Source organism: Bactrocera tryoni, chromosome 4, assembly GCF_016617805.1.
Source record: "Bactrocera tryoni isolate S06 chromosome 4, CSIRO_BtryS06_freeze2, whole genome shotgun sequence".
Lineage (NCBI taxonomy): Eukaryota > Metazoa > Arthropoda > Insecta > Diptera > Tephritidae > Bactrocera > Bactrocera tryoni.
The window spans coordinates 74,736,948-74,753,303 of NC_052502.1; the positions used below are offsets into that span (position 1 = coordinate 74,736,948).

At 39.6% G+C, this 16,356-nt stretch overlaps 4 protein-coding genes across 10 annotated transcripts; 2 read left to right on the forward strand and 2 right to left on the reverse strand.

The window, feature by feature from the left end:
- Positions 1-1,227: 1,227 nt before the first annotated feature.
- Positions 1,228-5,767, reverse strand: LOC120773425 (zinc finger protein 555-like). Its single transcript, XM_040102301.1, has 5 exons — positions 5,344-5,767; positions 4,463-5,231; positions 3,448-4,035; positions 2,660-3,376; positions 1,228-2,591 (listed from the first exon to the last, which is right to left on the reverse strand). Exons 1-5 carry the CDS (start codon positions 5,497-5,499, stop codon positions 2,212-2,214), a joined length of 2,610 nt encoding a protein of 869 aa, XP_039958235.1. The 5' UTR covers positions 5,500-5,767; the 3' UTR covers positions 1,228-2,211.
- Positions 5,768-5,880: 113 nt separating this feature from the next.
- On the forward strand, positions 5,881-8,771 carry LOC120773426. 6 transcript variants are annotated; one of them, XM_040102303.1, is made up of 4 exons: positions 5,881-6,071; positions 7,056-7,330; positions 7,408-8,388; positions 8,458-8,704. In XM_040102303.1, exons 2-4 carry the CDS (start codon positions 7,152-7,154, stop codon positions 8,702-8,704), a joined length of 1,407 nt encoding a protein of 468 aa, XP_039958237.1. In that variant the 5' UTR covers positions 5,881-6,071; positions 7,056-7,151. The 6 variants fall into 6 exon arrangements, with proteins under 6 accessions (XP_039958237.1, XP_039958239.1, XP_039958238.1 ...); XM_040102305.1 differs by lacking the exon at positions 5,881-6,071 and adding an exon at positions 6,152-6,480; XM_040102304.1 differs by lacking the exon at positions 5,881-6,071 and adding an exon at positions 6,152-6,471.
- A 2,520-nt stretch (positions 8,772-11,291) lies between these two features.
- Positions 11,292-12,801, forward strand: LOC120775548. Its single transcript, XM_040105774.1, has 2 exons — positions 11,292-11,556; positions 12,209-12,801. The coding sequence occupies exons 1-2, from the start codon at positions 11,292-11,294 to the stop codon at positions 12,724-12,726; spliced, it is 783 nt and encodes a 260-aa protein (XP_039961708.1). The 3' UTR covers positions 12,727-12,801.
- A 161-nt stretch (positions 12,802-12,962) lies between these two features.
- Positions 12,963-16,286, reverse strand: LOC120776021. 2 transcript variants are annotated; one of them, XM_040106468.1, is made up of 5 exons: positions 15,990-16,286; positions 15,731-15,781; positions 14,885-15,673; positions 14,750-14,818; positions 12,963-13,946 (listed from the first exon to the last, which is right to left on the reverse strand). In XM_040106468.1, the coding sequence occupies exons 1-5, from the start codon at positions 16,014-16,016 to the stop codon at positions 13,080-13,082; spliced, it is 1,803 nt and encodes a 600-aa protein (XP_039962402.1). In that variant the 5' UTR covers positions 16,017-16,286; the 3' UTR covers positions 12,963-13,079. The 2 variants fall into 2 exon arrangements, with proteins under 2 accessions (XP_039962402.1, XP_039962401.1); XM_040106467.1 differs by having other exon boundaries at positions 15,858-16,286.
- Between the last annotated feature and the right edge of the window lie 70 nt (positions 16,287-16,356).

Here is a 16,356-nt window from a genome sequence, read left to right on the forward strand (position 1 = left end):
ACAGTTAGGCGTGGTTATGTATGAGTAGTTACGTGCCGATGTTTGTATGTCTATAGATGAGAAGCGCTACAACTACACTTACTTCTTATAAATACATAAGTAGTTCTTTGCTTACAATTTTTCACTTGCTAGCAATTTTGAATATAATTTCAATGCATCAACTTATAATTAAGAGTTTTACTTTTGAAGCCATGGAATGGAAAAAGCCAACAAAAACCACAAAAATAAAAAACTATAAATATTTTATAAAATATCTTAAATTCACATAAGAGTAATATATAGTAAAAGCAGGTATAAGCTTAGTTTAACCATATATTATAATATATAATACATACATAAATATGAGAAAAATTAAACTCATAATGGAACATGTTTGTAGCAAAACAAAGACCTATAAATTGGAAAGCTACAAGTGTTTACACAATTTTCCAGTCACTTTTGACTTATTTTATCTAATATGGGTTACGAAAAACTTCGCAGTTGCACAAAAAAATAAAATAAACACAAAATTTGAATGTTCGAATTTTCGAAGTTAATTTCGAATGCCTAAAAAGCGTTAGTTCAATTTTTTAAGTTAATTTTAAAGTCTGCTCTACGGCAACAATACGTTTACAGCTATTTTCGAAAACTCGAAATAAAATTTTAATTTTTTTTTTGGTCAAAAAGTGTCCCTTATTGAGTATTTGCCTTTTCTTGTTTTTTGAAATAATTTTCCTTGTAAACCAATATTTTAGTAATAAAAATATATAATTTTTCGTACAAAAACAACTTATAAATTAGAATAATTGAAACTTTTTACTAAAAGCTCACTACGTTTACAATATGCATATAAAAAAACTTAGATTACTAGCTAACAGCCTTCATAACTAAATACATTAATATTTTTGAAAATAATTTCATGGCCAAATTAAATTGGTAGCATATTTTTAGCCTTCATAACCAAATAGTTAATATTTTTGAAAAAAATTTCATGGCCAAATTGGTAACATATTTTTATAAAAAATAACAAAATATTTGCTGGAATAAAACGAGTTGTAATTTTCGTTTGCGCAAATTTGTTTCGATCCAAATAATTTAATATTTAAAATAAAAAAAAAATAATAATAATGTTTATAATGGTTTTGATTTCGAATGTGCGAAAATAAAATCTTATTAATAACAAAAATATATGTATATGAATAAAAAAAGTATAATTTTTAAACAATTTATATTTTGACCTACTAAAACTTTTGGTTTTCCGAAAATAATTTATTTTTCAAAGATATTTACTGATTGCGAAAGAGTTATGTCTAAAGCTGCCCATGTGTACTTATATTTTGCAGTTATGCAATTTTTTAATAAATACAATTATTAAATGTAAATATTTTGTTACTTATTAGCCATTATTGGCATATTCGAAACTTATTTTATGCATTACTTAGACCCAAAAATTTGTTCACATAATTGCTAGCGATATATTTTAATGTTTCTGCGGTTAATATGTATTTTCGAATTAAGTTCGAGTTTTCGAACACGCATTTTTATGTTTAAAACATCAAAAATTTTAATATTTTGGTTGCAGCATAATTTTTTTTCAAATTATTTACTAATTTTAATTAATATACTTTGTCTTTAGAATTTGTCTTACTTGAAAAACTTTGCCAATACTTTTTTACAGCTTTTTTTAAACTAAGTATGCATTATTCGTTACATGCTGCGACGCATTTTTGAACTTTTTGAATTAATTTTTGGTTTCAATTGATATAACTTTTTTATTTGCTTGCTTTAAAGTTGTGATTTATTGCGTTACCTAAGTAGAATTCTGCGTTACGAGTAGTTTTCTTGTTGCAAGTTTTTTCTTAATTTTTCCATAAGTTTTTTTAAGCATAATTTGAAAATACTTTAATTTTAGTACTAAACTTACGAAAATTACATAATTAAAATGCATTATTTGCAATTCATTAATATTTTTAATTCAATAGCTGTTTTGTTGGCTGTAAATGACAACTGTTAAAATAAATTCTTTGGATAACTAAACATATTTGTAAAATTAATATCGAATTGTCAAAACCAATTATTTTAAGTTATAATTCTATGAGATATTCACTTTAAGGTCACACCGATTTGTTTTTGTTTTTCTAAATCGTTGCCAATACTTCTTACGGAAATTCTGTTTGTTTTTCAAATTAACTGTCGCAACTACATACACAGTAACAGTTCGTCTACAGTCTATCATGTGACTATGATCTCATGTTCCGGATCCAGCAAATTGTTCATTAGAAAGTTCTGCTCCATTTCATCGGCCGTTGGAATGAGTGGTTTAAAAGTGTTGGACGTTTGCTCTTGCAGCACCAAACTGCTAATACTTGGCGTCTGCTGGTGCACCAACTCAACGCGCACCTTCTCGCCGCCACTGTTGGCGCTGTCCTCAAATGAGACCATAATGTCGTTATCATTGCTTTGGTTATGTGTGTTGGAGTCGAGTATGCTCGCCACGGCCAAAGAGTCTTCGTTTTGTGCCGCCATTGAGCTGCGCAAACTAGCTTCATTATTGTTATTGTTATTCGATTCAGCTACACCAATTTGGGCGGCATGCGTGGTGCGAAGATGAACTGCAATTAAAATGAGCGGCAATGTTATATAAACATAGGAGTTTAGGCTTGCAATTGCTTGCACTTACCTGAGAGCCGATTGCGCGCAAAGAGCCCATCGCAGTACTCGCAGGCTACGAGCTTGTGCTTGAGTATGGCATGATCGTGTGCCTCCTGCGTGCAGGAGGCCACAAAGCCGCACTTGTAGACGGGGCAGTGCAGCGTTTTGTCCTCAAACGCGGCGATGTGTGTTTTCTGGTGTTGTTGCAATTCGCGCATATAGCAGAAGCGCTTGTCGCAGTGCTCACATTTGAGGTAGCGCGGCTTCACATGCAACTGCATGACATGCTGCTTTAGCTCGTTGGCATTCGCAAAGGTGGTCGTGCACTCATTGCAGCCATACGTGACGGCCTCATGTGTGGTCATGTGTTTTTCGAGCGTGGCACGTGTGGAGAAGCGCTTATTGCAGTGGTGGCAGGAGTGCAGACGCGGCCGCCGTAGCTGGCGTGCGCGCTCCTGATACGGCGCGACTTCACGCACCAACTCAATGCAGCGTCCGTTCTCGTCACGCGGTCGCTGCAGGTGCAGGCGCAATTTATGTATCGAGCTGAAGGCGCAGCCGCAATTGCTGCAGGTGGCCGATGCGAAATTGGTGTGGTTCAACTTCTCCGGGTGGAAGTGTTGCGTGTGCCGACTGAGAAAGGCCATGCTGACAAAACCCTTGTGACAGTAGGCGCAACGCACCGGCAAAGCGCCATCATGCGCTTGATATTTGTGGCGGCGCACCTCATAATCGTTGGAGAATACTGCGTTTTAACGAAAATTTTAATAAATATTTGCATGGCTGTGTGTAATTTGGTAATTTGCATGCACTCACCTTCTTTACATTGATCGCACTGTATTGCGTGTTGCACTGACGGCCGGTGTATACGTTCGTGCGCGACCAAATTGGCGCGACGCACAAACACGCGCGCACAATCACGACATTTAAACTTGCTGGCTGCGTGGTGACGCTGATGTGTGCGAAAACGACCCAAGGGCACTTGCACAAAACGTTGATCGCACGTATCGCAATGCCAATTGCTTACATATTGACAGTTGAACTCGTGTAATTCCTTTGGCGAGCGTAGCGTCTTCTTGCAGTAGTTGCAGTGTTCGGATTTGGCGGCGGTCGGGTGTATGAGCCGCACATGATAGTCGCGCTGCTTGACGGAGCTGTACTTTTGCGGGCAATACGGGCATGTGTAGGGCAAATTGGGGTCGTGCACGTCGAAGAAATGCTGCGAGAGCGCATCGGCGCTGTCGAAGACCAGGTGATCGATGGAGCCGGAGTTCGGGCAGTAACAGTATTGACAGGCGAATGGGTTGCGTGAGATGCGCGTTTGTGTGAAGGGGTCCCCATCGGCCTCGAGTTCGTCCATTTCGTGTGTGTCCTCGGGGTCGGAGCATGAGATAAGGTCCATATCTGTGAGAGAATATTTTAGAAAATATTTAGAGTAAAAAGAAGAAAAAAACCAACTTCGGTTCTACCGAATATAATACCCTTCACAGATGCGTCTCTTGTAACACAAAAGGGCACAAAAACATTTTTCTTTTTTCATTTTGATAGGACAATTTGTATGACAGCTATAGTGGCCGATATCGGCTGTTTTGATAAATCAACAGCTTCTCGGGGGAGAAATGAACGTGTGCAAAATTTTAGTTCGATATCTCAGAAACTGAGGGACTAGGTCGCGTATATGCAAATAGTCGGACGGACGGACGGACATGGCTCAATCGACTCAGCTTATCATTTACATATGTACATATATAATTTTCCTTCTGGGTATTACAAACTTAGTGGTAAACGTAACAATCACTGTTCAGGGTATAAACTTTTGCTAACTACGCACCATCTTCCAAGAGCTCATTATAATTGGCGTAAGGCTGCTGTGCTGCTGCGTCGTCAGTTTGCGCTGCAGCCTTCAAATCTGTGGACGTATTGTTGTTCTTCTGTATAATACTGCCCTGTAGCATTTCCTCCAAATCAATATCACTGGCTTTGCTGCATTTTGTAGCACGCTTTGGCGTGCTGTCACTGGTCGTCACTAAAGTCGCTGGCGTGTTGGTGTCTGCGCTCACTGTGGTGATTGGCGTCTGTGGTGTATAGTATATGTTTTGTGTTGTTGTGGCTGCATTAAATTGCAAAACATTTGTTTGTGCCGTCTTCGTGTCCATATTAGCATGTGTGGTTATGGAATTGGCGCTATTATCCAGTAGTGTGCCATTTTGCATTGTAGTCAGTTCCTGGGTAAGCATGGAGAGCGTCTCCGCCACACTAGCGGGCAACTGCATGCCATCTAAGCTGGCGATCACATCAGCGCTGGTGGTGGGCGTTTGTAAACAATCTAAACTGGCCATTAATTCTGCGCTGGTCACGGGTGCCTCCATTTTCAACCCATTCAGCAGCTCACTGTCGCTTGTCAAATCAGCGTTTGTGTTTGTCTGTTGTTGTTTAGCTTCGCCTGTAGTTGCATTGTCTGCGCTCAGACCAACGCCCACAAATGATTGCAACAATTTTTGTTGTGCCAACACACATTGCTGACGGAATGCGTATATATTACAAAATTGTGTAAAACAATTCGCACAAATACGCTGCGGCAAGCCATCATCGCCCGAAATCTGAATATTGTGACAACAACAACAACAACGAAAATAGTAAACATTTGTCAATATTGCAGCATATTGTGAAATGTGCGCAAATTCAATAGCGACTTTAGCACAGCTTACTCACCTGTAAGTGCCAATTGTTCAATTCGGTACGCGCAAACTGCAACTGCTCCTCAAGTCCGGTCAGTGGTTGGAAGAGATGCACAAATTCGACCTCAGCACCGGTCACATAGAAATTCGCGCACAGGCGGCACGCTTCTACATGTGCAACCTGCTCCATAGCGTGCAACGCTTATGTGCAAATAAAGTTTTTGCGTTATTTTACACACTAATATACCGACTTTGAGTTTTTGAACCGATAGTATTAACTTTTTTGTTTTCAACAAAAACAACGCACAAAGAATGCAATTAGAAAAATGTACTTTTACGCGTCTATTAATTTTCTTATTCACTGCATGATGACTGATAAAGTCAGCTGTTTTTTGTTGTGCGACATTCGCATGGCGTGTGTTCAGTGCTGGCGTGTGTATGCTTGGATAGGAAAATATAAAATGCGCGCGAAAAATGCTTAAAGCGTGGTTGGGAAAAGCGAAAAAAATTGCAGTGTTTTAAAATTGAAATGTGGTTTTTAAAGAAAGCTTAGTTAGAGTGCAGAAGTTAGAAAAATAAATGCAAATAAATCTATTAATTCAAGCCTTAAAAATATGAGCATTGCAAAATTTAAAAGTTACGAAAATGCCGGTTTATAAAACGCAGCGAAAAGCAACGCTGCCTCAGTATGTAATTTTGTAGCGAAAATGTTTGTCAAATAAACGTCAACCACCTGAAACAATAAGCTGCGAGTTTACATTTGTAAGTGCCGGTGTTTTAAATTAGTAAAAGTATATTAAATACGAATAATAAAAATTAGTTATTTTGATGGCATGTTTGTGTCAAATTTCATACAGTTAAATTGTTCACTGTAAATAATTGCTGGAGCGGGATTTTACAAAACAAAATGATACGCTCGTTAGCCAAAGCAGTTACTTTAGCAAGCAATTGCAAGCGAATTCTTTAAGCACATACACAGATATGTATTTATATTTATAGAATACACTTGCTGACGTTGCTCAATGATTACTTGTCGTCTATAAACTACAATGCACTCGTCTGCGGCTACAGTTTGGAGCGAAATACAATAATTTTTTAATTGAGTTTGTAAAGTGTTGATATCCATCAATTAATAACAACAATCGCTGCGCACTGCTGCAATGTAAATATAGTATGGTGAAAATTCTTTATTGCAGTGATATGTAGTAAGACAGAATAATAATATTTTGCTGATAGCTGCCTGTTATAGTTTCCAAGTACGTTTGTACTCAATATACATACGTAAACATGTATGTATGTATGTATGTATATTCAAATCATCCCACAGCAGATATATCTATATATCGCTATAGCAATTCGTCCACGTTGCTTAAACGCATAAGTGCCACTTAAAATCTTGATATAATGTGCTGATAGGCATTTTATTATTTAGTTAAGGCTAACTATGCTTATTTGAACATATATTCATTACGCGCGTTGCCTAAACGTTTACTAAACAAGTTGTGATTTGAAGCGTAGGGAGCAAGTAGCACCGGCATTAGCTGCTAAAATATGTAATAACATTAAAGTGCTAAAATTTTTATTGAAATCAAAATAACATTAAATATAAGATAGTAATATATGCCCAAGTAATATACATGTATTGTTGCTCAAAAATACAGCAACTATACAAAAATACGTTTCACGAAAAATAATTTAAAAGTTTTTGTACTTCCTGCTAACTTCCTTTCTTATCTTTCTTTGCAGTTTCCACTGCGCATGAAACACCACTGTCGAAATCCCAACAATACAAACAGTCAAACAGTGCCTTTCAAACAGTTAACACGCTAATTCGCAAGTACAATGAGTGAATCGGGCGACAATACGCATTTAAATTATATTAAAGACTATGTAGTGCCGGAAATTTTGACTAAATTGCAAGGCGAAACCTTGCTGAAGTTCGAGTTGGAACATGCAAGCGGGCTGGACGGCTTTATGTCGGCACTCTACAACATTAAACTGCATACGCAGACTGCCGACGGGTGTGTAGAAATCTAAATAAAAGTAATTTTGCACATTTTCACTAATATTTTTACTCTTTCTTTTTTCCTTCACACAGCGCCAAGCAGCGGCTGCTTGTGGCCAAATTCATGAAAGGCGATGTAAGCTTTCGTGAGTCCAGCAAGTCATACATACAATTTGCCAATGAAATATTTGTGTATGAACGCGCTCTGCCCGCCTTTGCAAAAGTGCTAGCCGCCGCCAAGCTCGACATCACCATTGACGATTGGGTGCCACATCCTTATGTGGCCAAATTTGGTTATATTGAGGGTTTGAGCGCTGCGCCGGGCGTGCGCGAATCAGTATTAGTGCTGGAACATTTGAAACCGCACGGTTATGTGTTGGGACCACGTCTATATCTTACGCGTGAGCATTTGTTGCCAATGTGTAGTACGATCGGACAATATCATGCCATTAGCTATGCGTTGCGGTTAATTGATCCTACGCAACTCGAACGCTTGAAAAGTGAAATAGTGACGCTGCCCTTCATCAATGATGCGGATCCGCGTGATGCACAAGACAACTTTTATCGTTATCTCTACCGCGCTGCATTCGATCGCTTCTATGACTTTTTCGATCGTAAAATTGATGGCAATACGTTTGATAAGCAAAATGCCGATGATTTAAAATTAATAGCGCGTTTGCGCGATTTGCGTGCTAAGTATATTGAAGAGCCGACGCGTTTGTTAGAGAAAATACGCACAGGTGTTGTGGATAATGAGCAAGATAAACATTTCGGCGCCATATTACATGGCGATTACAATCGCAATAATGTGTTGTTCCGTTATGAAGCGCAGGAAGGTGGTGATGCGGCTGCGCCAAAGGTGGCCGACGTGAAAATGATTGATTTTCAAGAGATGCGTTATGGCAGTCCCTGTTTAGATTTGAGTTTCTTCATGTACATGAATACCACTGAAGAAACGCGTGATGCCATTTGGCAAGAAATGTTGCAAATGTACCACACAAATATGTTTAATACACTGCAGGCAGCTGTTAAAGGCAATGCAAGAGTTGATGCTGCGCAATTGGCAGCTTACAGGTAGGTGTTTTGTTATTACTACTTATGCTTATTTAATTATTATCCCTTTTAAAATGAAAACTCGTAAAGTTTTGAAGCCTTCCAAGCGCACTTTAAACGCTATGCCTTCTATGGCGTCATGATTTGTCTACAATTTCTACCGTGGATGCTCTCGAGCGAAGAGGAATGTGCGAAGATCTCGCATCTCTTCGAGACCAATTTGCGTGGCGAAGAGTTTCATAGGGTTTCGATTGAGATCGGTGGTGATGAAGTTAACATGCGTTTGCTGGCGGTACTGCGACACGCCTGCAAAATGGGCTATATGGATGAGCTTTGAGGTTAGGCTAACTGTGCTTTAGCATTTTAAGTATAAGCCTACAGTGGCTTTTAAAGGCAATAAATTTAACAAATTAGTAAATATAAGGCAAAATTATAAATAACTGTCTGCAAGCAGTCCAATTTACAAATCGAGTTGCTTGAGAGAAGGTTGTTATTATATTATTTTCTCTTAACATTTGATTAGACAATATTTTTATTAATCTTTCAGCTGCTGCCTTCGCATGCTTGCAAATAATATTTAAGTGCAATAACAGTTACAAATATATAATAATAACTGTTATTTTTTATAAATAAATGCAAATAAACAATTTTTTTTTGGTTTTTTTGTACACATGATAGAGTAAAGCTTCGCTAAAATTTGACCATGTGTGTGTAAATCTGATTAGTGTGTGTGTGTGGATAGGAAGTGTTCGCTGCTCTTAAGATTTTAACCGAAAAGTCTGGTACAAATTATGTGCCATTTTTTTTAATTTTTATGCATATTTACATACATACATGCAAACATACATACATATATACATTTATGCATTTATTCATTCATATCTGAATTCATAAAACCCTTATTTTTAAATTTCTTGCAGAATTTTTGATTTATACAAATAAATTATAGCAACAACATCGAAAATAAATAAATATAACTTTATTTCCTTACGAAATATTTGTAGACGGCGAGTGCAATCAGCTTGTTTTTATTATTTTTTCCAACACTGTATATTTTTGTGTACGTACTGTGAAAATTCCTCGCAAATACAGCATAAATCATCTATAGTTTGATAATTTGCGACTTCCTGTGTAAATTTCCGGTGTCTCTTGATAGTCCAGCTCATTGTTCGACAGTTTACGAGCCATTGTAATTAATATTTATCTAACGGAACTCACCAATCTACTGTTAAATACAAACGTATTTCTATTTAAGTTACTCCTAAGTTCGTTTGCAGTGTTTTAGAACACTACACCGCCTACATTTTTTGTGTCTTCTCTCTACTTCTAACCCTTTGCCTGAAATTCTGTTTCTGAGACCTCTGTGGCAAATCACAAAGATATTTCCCTCTAGACAGGTCTTGTATAACTGCTATAACCATAAATGGAGTTAAGTCGCCTAAGATCGACGCATACCAATATTTAGAGATAGAGACCTGTTGACTTTACTTTGTATAGTCCTAATGTAGCAACAGCGTGATCTCTCTGAAGACCTTTTGACCCCTCTTTATGACCAACGATGATATGTAGAGTGGAATTAATCGAGTTTCAATACAAAAACAGATTTACACTGTTACCGCTGTATAGTCGCTCCGTAAATGTTTCCGGTTCTAGCATAGAAGAGCTTGTCCTAAAACCATTTTTCTGTCACGTAAACTACGTCGAAACATATGAATTCCCTTGTTCATCTCCAGTTTTTGCTTACATGCAGGAATATTGATACTACCATTCCAACAAGTGACTTCTAAAAGTGTACTGAAGAGCTCGTACGAGGTTAAAAAAATGCAAACAGATCCATTGTGAAGTCTCTCCTTGAGATTCTTTTTATGAAACTTTTCGATTTCAAGAAAAAATATATCCTTTTGAAGTCCCTGCTTGAGACTCTGTCGTTTAAACTTCGTAGAAAAAGCTTGGTTTCAGAAATAACCTTTTTTGGAGATGGATCCCGTAGCACTTCTGGTTTCTACATACTATACAGCAACCAATTTATTGACGGAAGAATTTTCTTAAGGCAATCACACAAACACATCTTAGTTTTCGGTCGTCTTTGGCCTGCTTTGCGCTTGAAACCGCTGTTCGTATAAAGAGTACCGTTAATTGATCTATATCTACTGAGCTGATCCCCAACAAATCATCAAAAAGAAGTTGACAAGTCGTTGGGAAAGCTTGTAATAAGCGCGGTTTACCCAGAAACTATTTCCGAGGCTGCTGTGGCATTCCATGAATTTCACAGCTTCTTTACGTCTTCTTGTCTCGGGTAGCTGTGCACTCAAGACGCTTAGATCCCTAGAAAGATTCGACCTGTCAGTTTTTAAATCAAGTACTCACTCTTCTACCCACAAAAGACTGTGCTATTAATACAAGACTTACTAGTTGCCACTTTGGATCGACCGCGCGGATCTAAAGACTATCTACCGAAGGTCCAAAATTAAATGCTGTCTGATTAAACTACGTTTTACGCTTTGCTGCGCACTATTTACATTACAAATATTTACAGAAGTGATAAACACATTTTCTTCTTGTAACTTGAACTTCCTCAAGGTCGGCCTTCAATGTAAATTGTTGTGCCAAATGTTTTCGCAAATTAAATAAAGATTCAACCCCGAATTTGTTTGAAACTCACTTTAAACGACAAATTAAACAAATAAACTGTTTTGTTAGTTCTCCAACTAACCGTTATTTATACAGTTGTTGACACACATTTCGATCCGATGCGTGCTTTAGCCTTCAAGTGATTCACTTAAAAGCGCTTCAGTTCGATCACTGTTATATCACAAACTCGAAAGTGTTTCAGAAGCAAGTAACGGTGTTTTCCGTGTATATATTTATTAAAATTAAAAAAGTATTTAACGGCCTGTCTAAAAAGTAATTAAAATTGATCAAGAATGCGTGCCTACAGCTGTTTAGTAATCCTTGCCGTCGTGAGCTTGCCAGCTCAACTATTGGTCAGCGCAGAATCTTCCGAGGCGGATAACACGCCTGCGGCTCTGCCAGCTACTTCTACGCCCATATGCGAGGAAACTGTCTGTCCGCGCCTATATATGCCAGTTTGTGGGTTGGTTGATGGTGAACCAATGACAGCGCCCTCCCGCTGTGTTCTCAACAATAAAATCAGATGCTCCGCGATATTGCAACGGACCTTAGGCAACAGTAAGTAGATGGGTAGAGTTTCGAGGAAGGAATACGATTACTGATGTCAATGAGCGTAAATTGACGGGTTTTGAAAAGTTCTGAAACTGTGTGGGGCTCCGTAAAGCTCAAGTAGAGGTTGATAACTAGGCGCAGTTTAATTCGGGACTATTGTGGCGTTTGCGAAGTTCTCGTAGTTGCTGAGGTATACTGAAGTATGTAGGGCTTCGTGATGCTCAAGTAGAGGTTGATATTAGCGGTATTTTGGGATACAAGGGTGTTCGAATATTGACTCTAGACCAGTATGTTTGGGTTATACTGGTCTATGATCCATTTTCGCTAATATCCGTCTCTGCCTGAGCTCGGCAAAGTCCTACACGCTTCAGTATGTCTCAGAATCTCTGAGAACCTCTTGCCATTATAGGAAATTTTTTCGTATTCACAATCGTGTTGAAACGTTATGAAGTCGGACCATTTTCTCAATGTTCAGCCAAGCTTAAAGGACCTTAGACACATACGACCCAACCTAAAGACCAATTAAGTGAATAAAGACAGGTTCCAGTTTCACTTTTCAATAGTTTAAGGTGGAATCCCTTCACACGGCCATGTAATCAGCAATGAGATAAAAGTGGGAATGCTATTTCTTACGTTTGTTCTCTATTTGCTCTTTTAGAAATTCCTACAGTAAGCTTCCTACACAGCGGTCCTTGTTCACCGAAAGCATATAAAAGCATTAGAATGCGTCAGAGTCGAGATATGGACTTAGAAAACATCGAAGATGACGCAGGTAAAGAAGAGATTAACGCAGGCGAAGAAGAGATTGATGCTGGTGGAGAAGAGTCCGACGCAACTCAAGCAGACTTGGTTGATAAGGAAGCACTAGCTGACGATGCTGAGGCAGATATGGACGCAGGTAAAGAAGAGATTGCCGCTGGTGGAGAAGAGTCCGACGCAGCTAAAGTAGAGATTGACGCAACTCATGCTGACTTGGTTGATAAGGAAGCACTAGCTGACGATGCTGAGGTAGATATGGACGCAGGTAAAGAAGAGATTGCCGCTGGTGGAGAAGAGTCTGACGCAGCTAAAGAAGAGATTGACGCAACTCAAGCAGACTTGGTTGATAAGAAAGCACTAGCTGACGATGCTGAGGCAGATATGGATCGTGCGGAACAACTGAACGATGAGGAATAATAACGGGAACTGCTGTTCGTGTTTTGAGGAGATATTCTCTTTTGTTTTACCATAAATTCTGTTATGTTTGTGTGTTGTGCTTAGAAATAGTTCAATAAAAAGTTTTTGTTAAGTAAACACTGTTGTCTACTCCGCTGGCGTCTTCCGTTCGGGTTAAGTGTTCTCAATATTTCCCATTTCGCTTTAGGCGTATACTTACCGCACTGAAGTCCGCTGTTCTAATGAAGAACTACAGCTTAAATTTTTGTGATGATAGTTTGTTTTAATTCAACTTAAAATTTTCTATTTAAAACTATCTTAGAGCTGTGGTATGGTCAGCTTACATGGCACACCGATATCCCCGCGTGTTATGCTCACGACGCATAATAGGATTGCATTCGTTTGTGTAGCCGACGATGCTTGGCCAATGGCGCCAAGTACTTAAAACTAATTTCGCAATCCTCACATCGAAACGGCCGTTCCTCCTGATGTGAGACTTTCGCGTGACGTCGAAAATCCAAAGTGCTGGTAAACTTGGAAGTACAATGTTTACAACGGAAGCGATTTATATTTCGACACTTGGCGCGATGTCGTCGATAGTTCGTGCCATCGCGAAAGATCTCCGCGCAGGTGGGGCAACGATGCTCGAAGAAGTGTTGATTGAGATGCGACGCACTGCGCCATTCATTTTGACCCCCTTTGCACAGCGGACAATCCGTTTCCTTGCGATGCATATAGAGTAGATGATGCACGAGCTCATCGGCGCTGTTGAAATTCTCACTACACGGCGGACACTCGGTTGGTGGATGCGTTTTGAGTATGTGTTTGGCGTAAGCTGCGGGTCGCTTAAATTTGCGCGGACACTCACTGCAGTCGTACACGATGGTTTTATAAGTGTCTGCGCTGTGCCTACGCTTACGCTTCGGTGGCGTTCGACAACTATCAATGAATGACATGCGTCGCCAAATTTGACTGCGAAAGCGGTCAGCGTTTGGTTGTTGTAGCCGATCATAGTAGTACCGTAATTTACGTATTAGCGATTTGATTTTGGTGAGACTGACTGCCGGCACATTACGTGATTGACAATACTTCTGATGCAGTAAATCGTACGCTGCTTGTCTAAGCTTACGATTGCGGTATTCGGGCGAGTTCGTTTGCCAGAGGCATGTCTGTTCACGGTAGAGATCGATGAACTCTTCGAGAAATTGATCGGAGTAGTCGGGAAGGTGTAAGCTGGAGGACTGTGAATATATAAAATGGAATATGAAAAAAATAATACGTTGCTGCCAGAGAAGATTACTTGTACAAGGTTTGGATTAATAAAACTCTCAAACTGGCTGTTAATTAACGGAATGGTAGTAAGGGCTATATGGACTTGTATTCCTGCATCCAATTCACATCTCGTAATACCGATAGAACTTATGAAATTGAAGGCGAGCTCGAAAGACGAACTTCCGTTTGTTTGATCATCAATAGAGCTTGTCAAAAAACTTTTGAGCGCCAGTATGAACGGGAGGCGAGCTCGAAAGACGAAATTCCGATCTCTACCGTCTCATAAAGTCTGACTCTTTGTCCAAGCGTTCGAACATCATTTAGATGGCTTTGACGTTTGAAAAATTTGGATAAAACAGAGTCTTTATTTGTTGAAAACCCCTGAAGGTTTCTGCTATATGACATATGAGAGACCAACAATTTATTGCTAATTTGGTACACCTGGTAAAACCCTCAAAGTGGGTAGACTGTAGACTATCGAAATAACAGGAACTTCAATACGAGAGAAGCAAGATATGAACTTATGAAGCTTTCTGAGCTGCGGCATGAAAAGTACCAAAGCACTGTCTAGAAATACCACAGGGAACTATAGTAATGGTACATAAAAACCTTACTGAACGTTTGACGACTTTCTGAAAATAGTCTCAAGAGCTTATCTAAGAAGAAAATGTTACTACCCTATAAGCTAAATCTCTAAACTTTCAATCTGTTTAAATATCAGGTTGGGAGCAAGGATATCGAGCTAATCATTTTCACAAGAAACTGGACTTACTTTGGTTTTTACACTAACGGAGTCTACATCACTTCTGGCATGTCTTGCCGACTGTGGACGTTGGCGTAGCTAAAACGAAGCAAAATATTGTATACTTAGAAAACTCCGATTACGTACCCGCTTCAGAGATACCACCTTATTTTTTGGACGCACGCGTTGTCTTTTCCGAAAAATGCCGCGACGACGACTGCGTCTCAAGTTAGTCGGCTCGGAAACGGTTTGCGATTGCAACGTAGTGTCCGTTTCCGTATCGAAGGTGGAACGTGATAAGTGGCTACGTCTACCACTCGAACAGACTGTATCCATTGTGGATTCCGAGTGCAAAGTATCGGCCGTTATATAACTGTTCCGTTGCAGTTTACGTGCCGGTGGTAAATGCGCGCTCACCATGTGAGTCCACAGTGTTTCGGTGTTTTGAAAGCCGATATTGCAGAAAGTGCAAAGCTTGTCCGGCACAAGCTCCTCTACATCCTTTTCATCACAACCGCGCAAAAAGGTGAGTTTATCCAAAACCGCCTTCGATTTCATAGCGCGCAACTGACGCGACAGACGCCAATCATCCGCGTCTTCATCTACACGATCTTTCGGGGCAGCGCCATTGGTTTCGCCCAACCGCAAATGCCGCAGGTAGATACGTATTATCTGCTGTACAATACTGCGCGCATCGCGAAACGTCACAAAAGGCATATGCTCGCGTAGCTTCAACAGCAGCAACTGATAGGCATGCAGACGCTCACGCCGCGGCATGCACTCGCGCGACGGACGATGCCAAATGCAGAAACACTTGTTCAGCAGTCCAATAACATCCAGCAAACACTGGCGCTTGAGCGCGTTCAGATCGAAGTGGATGTCAGAGACGTTGTTGGAGAGCGATGAGCCGGTGAGGGTGGGACTAGCGCAACTATGCGCACTCAAATGAGAGACCTGCAACGAGACAAGCCGTAACATCTGAAGCAGTATGCGTTTAAGTGTACCACTTACACTGCCGCGTGCGGAAACCAGCGTGTCCTCGGCTACGATGGAGAGCGCGCTCTGTGTGATAGAGAGAAGAATACGTACATAAGTGGACGGATGTTAACAAAATTTACGCAATTTGAGTCGCACTCACACGTCGCACTGTGGGGCCGTGCACCGCGCGACTGTGATCCAAAAAGTGAACGAAGTTTGCGAACTTCGGCAACGAATTACATTTATTACAAATAACATTGTACGAACGTGGCGGTCTCGAGTTGATACAGACCTGTCGCGTTGCAGCTGTTGCCTCCATAATCCCGACGAGTTTTCCAATTATTTAAAGAAAATGTTTTAAAATTTTCAAGCGAGCTGGTGCTGTTTGGCGAATTGCGCAAAAATTTTAACAATTCTCTGTTGTTGTTGCTGAAGTGTTTGGTTTGCGTGTGGAATTTGAATTTTAACGGACATTTAATTTTGATTTAAAATCAAACTTTAAGAGTTAGCATTTATTTAAACTTAATTTTTTTGTACAAAAACAAAATTGCTCGAAATTGTTTGCTCGCGTTTGAATTTATTAAATATATTTTACAATGGAAATGACATTTTCGAAAATAAAATTGTTGAGCATACAAGCGCTGCTAGCTCGAAACAAT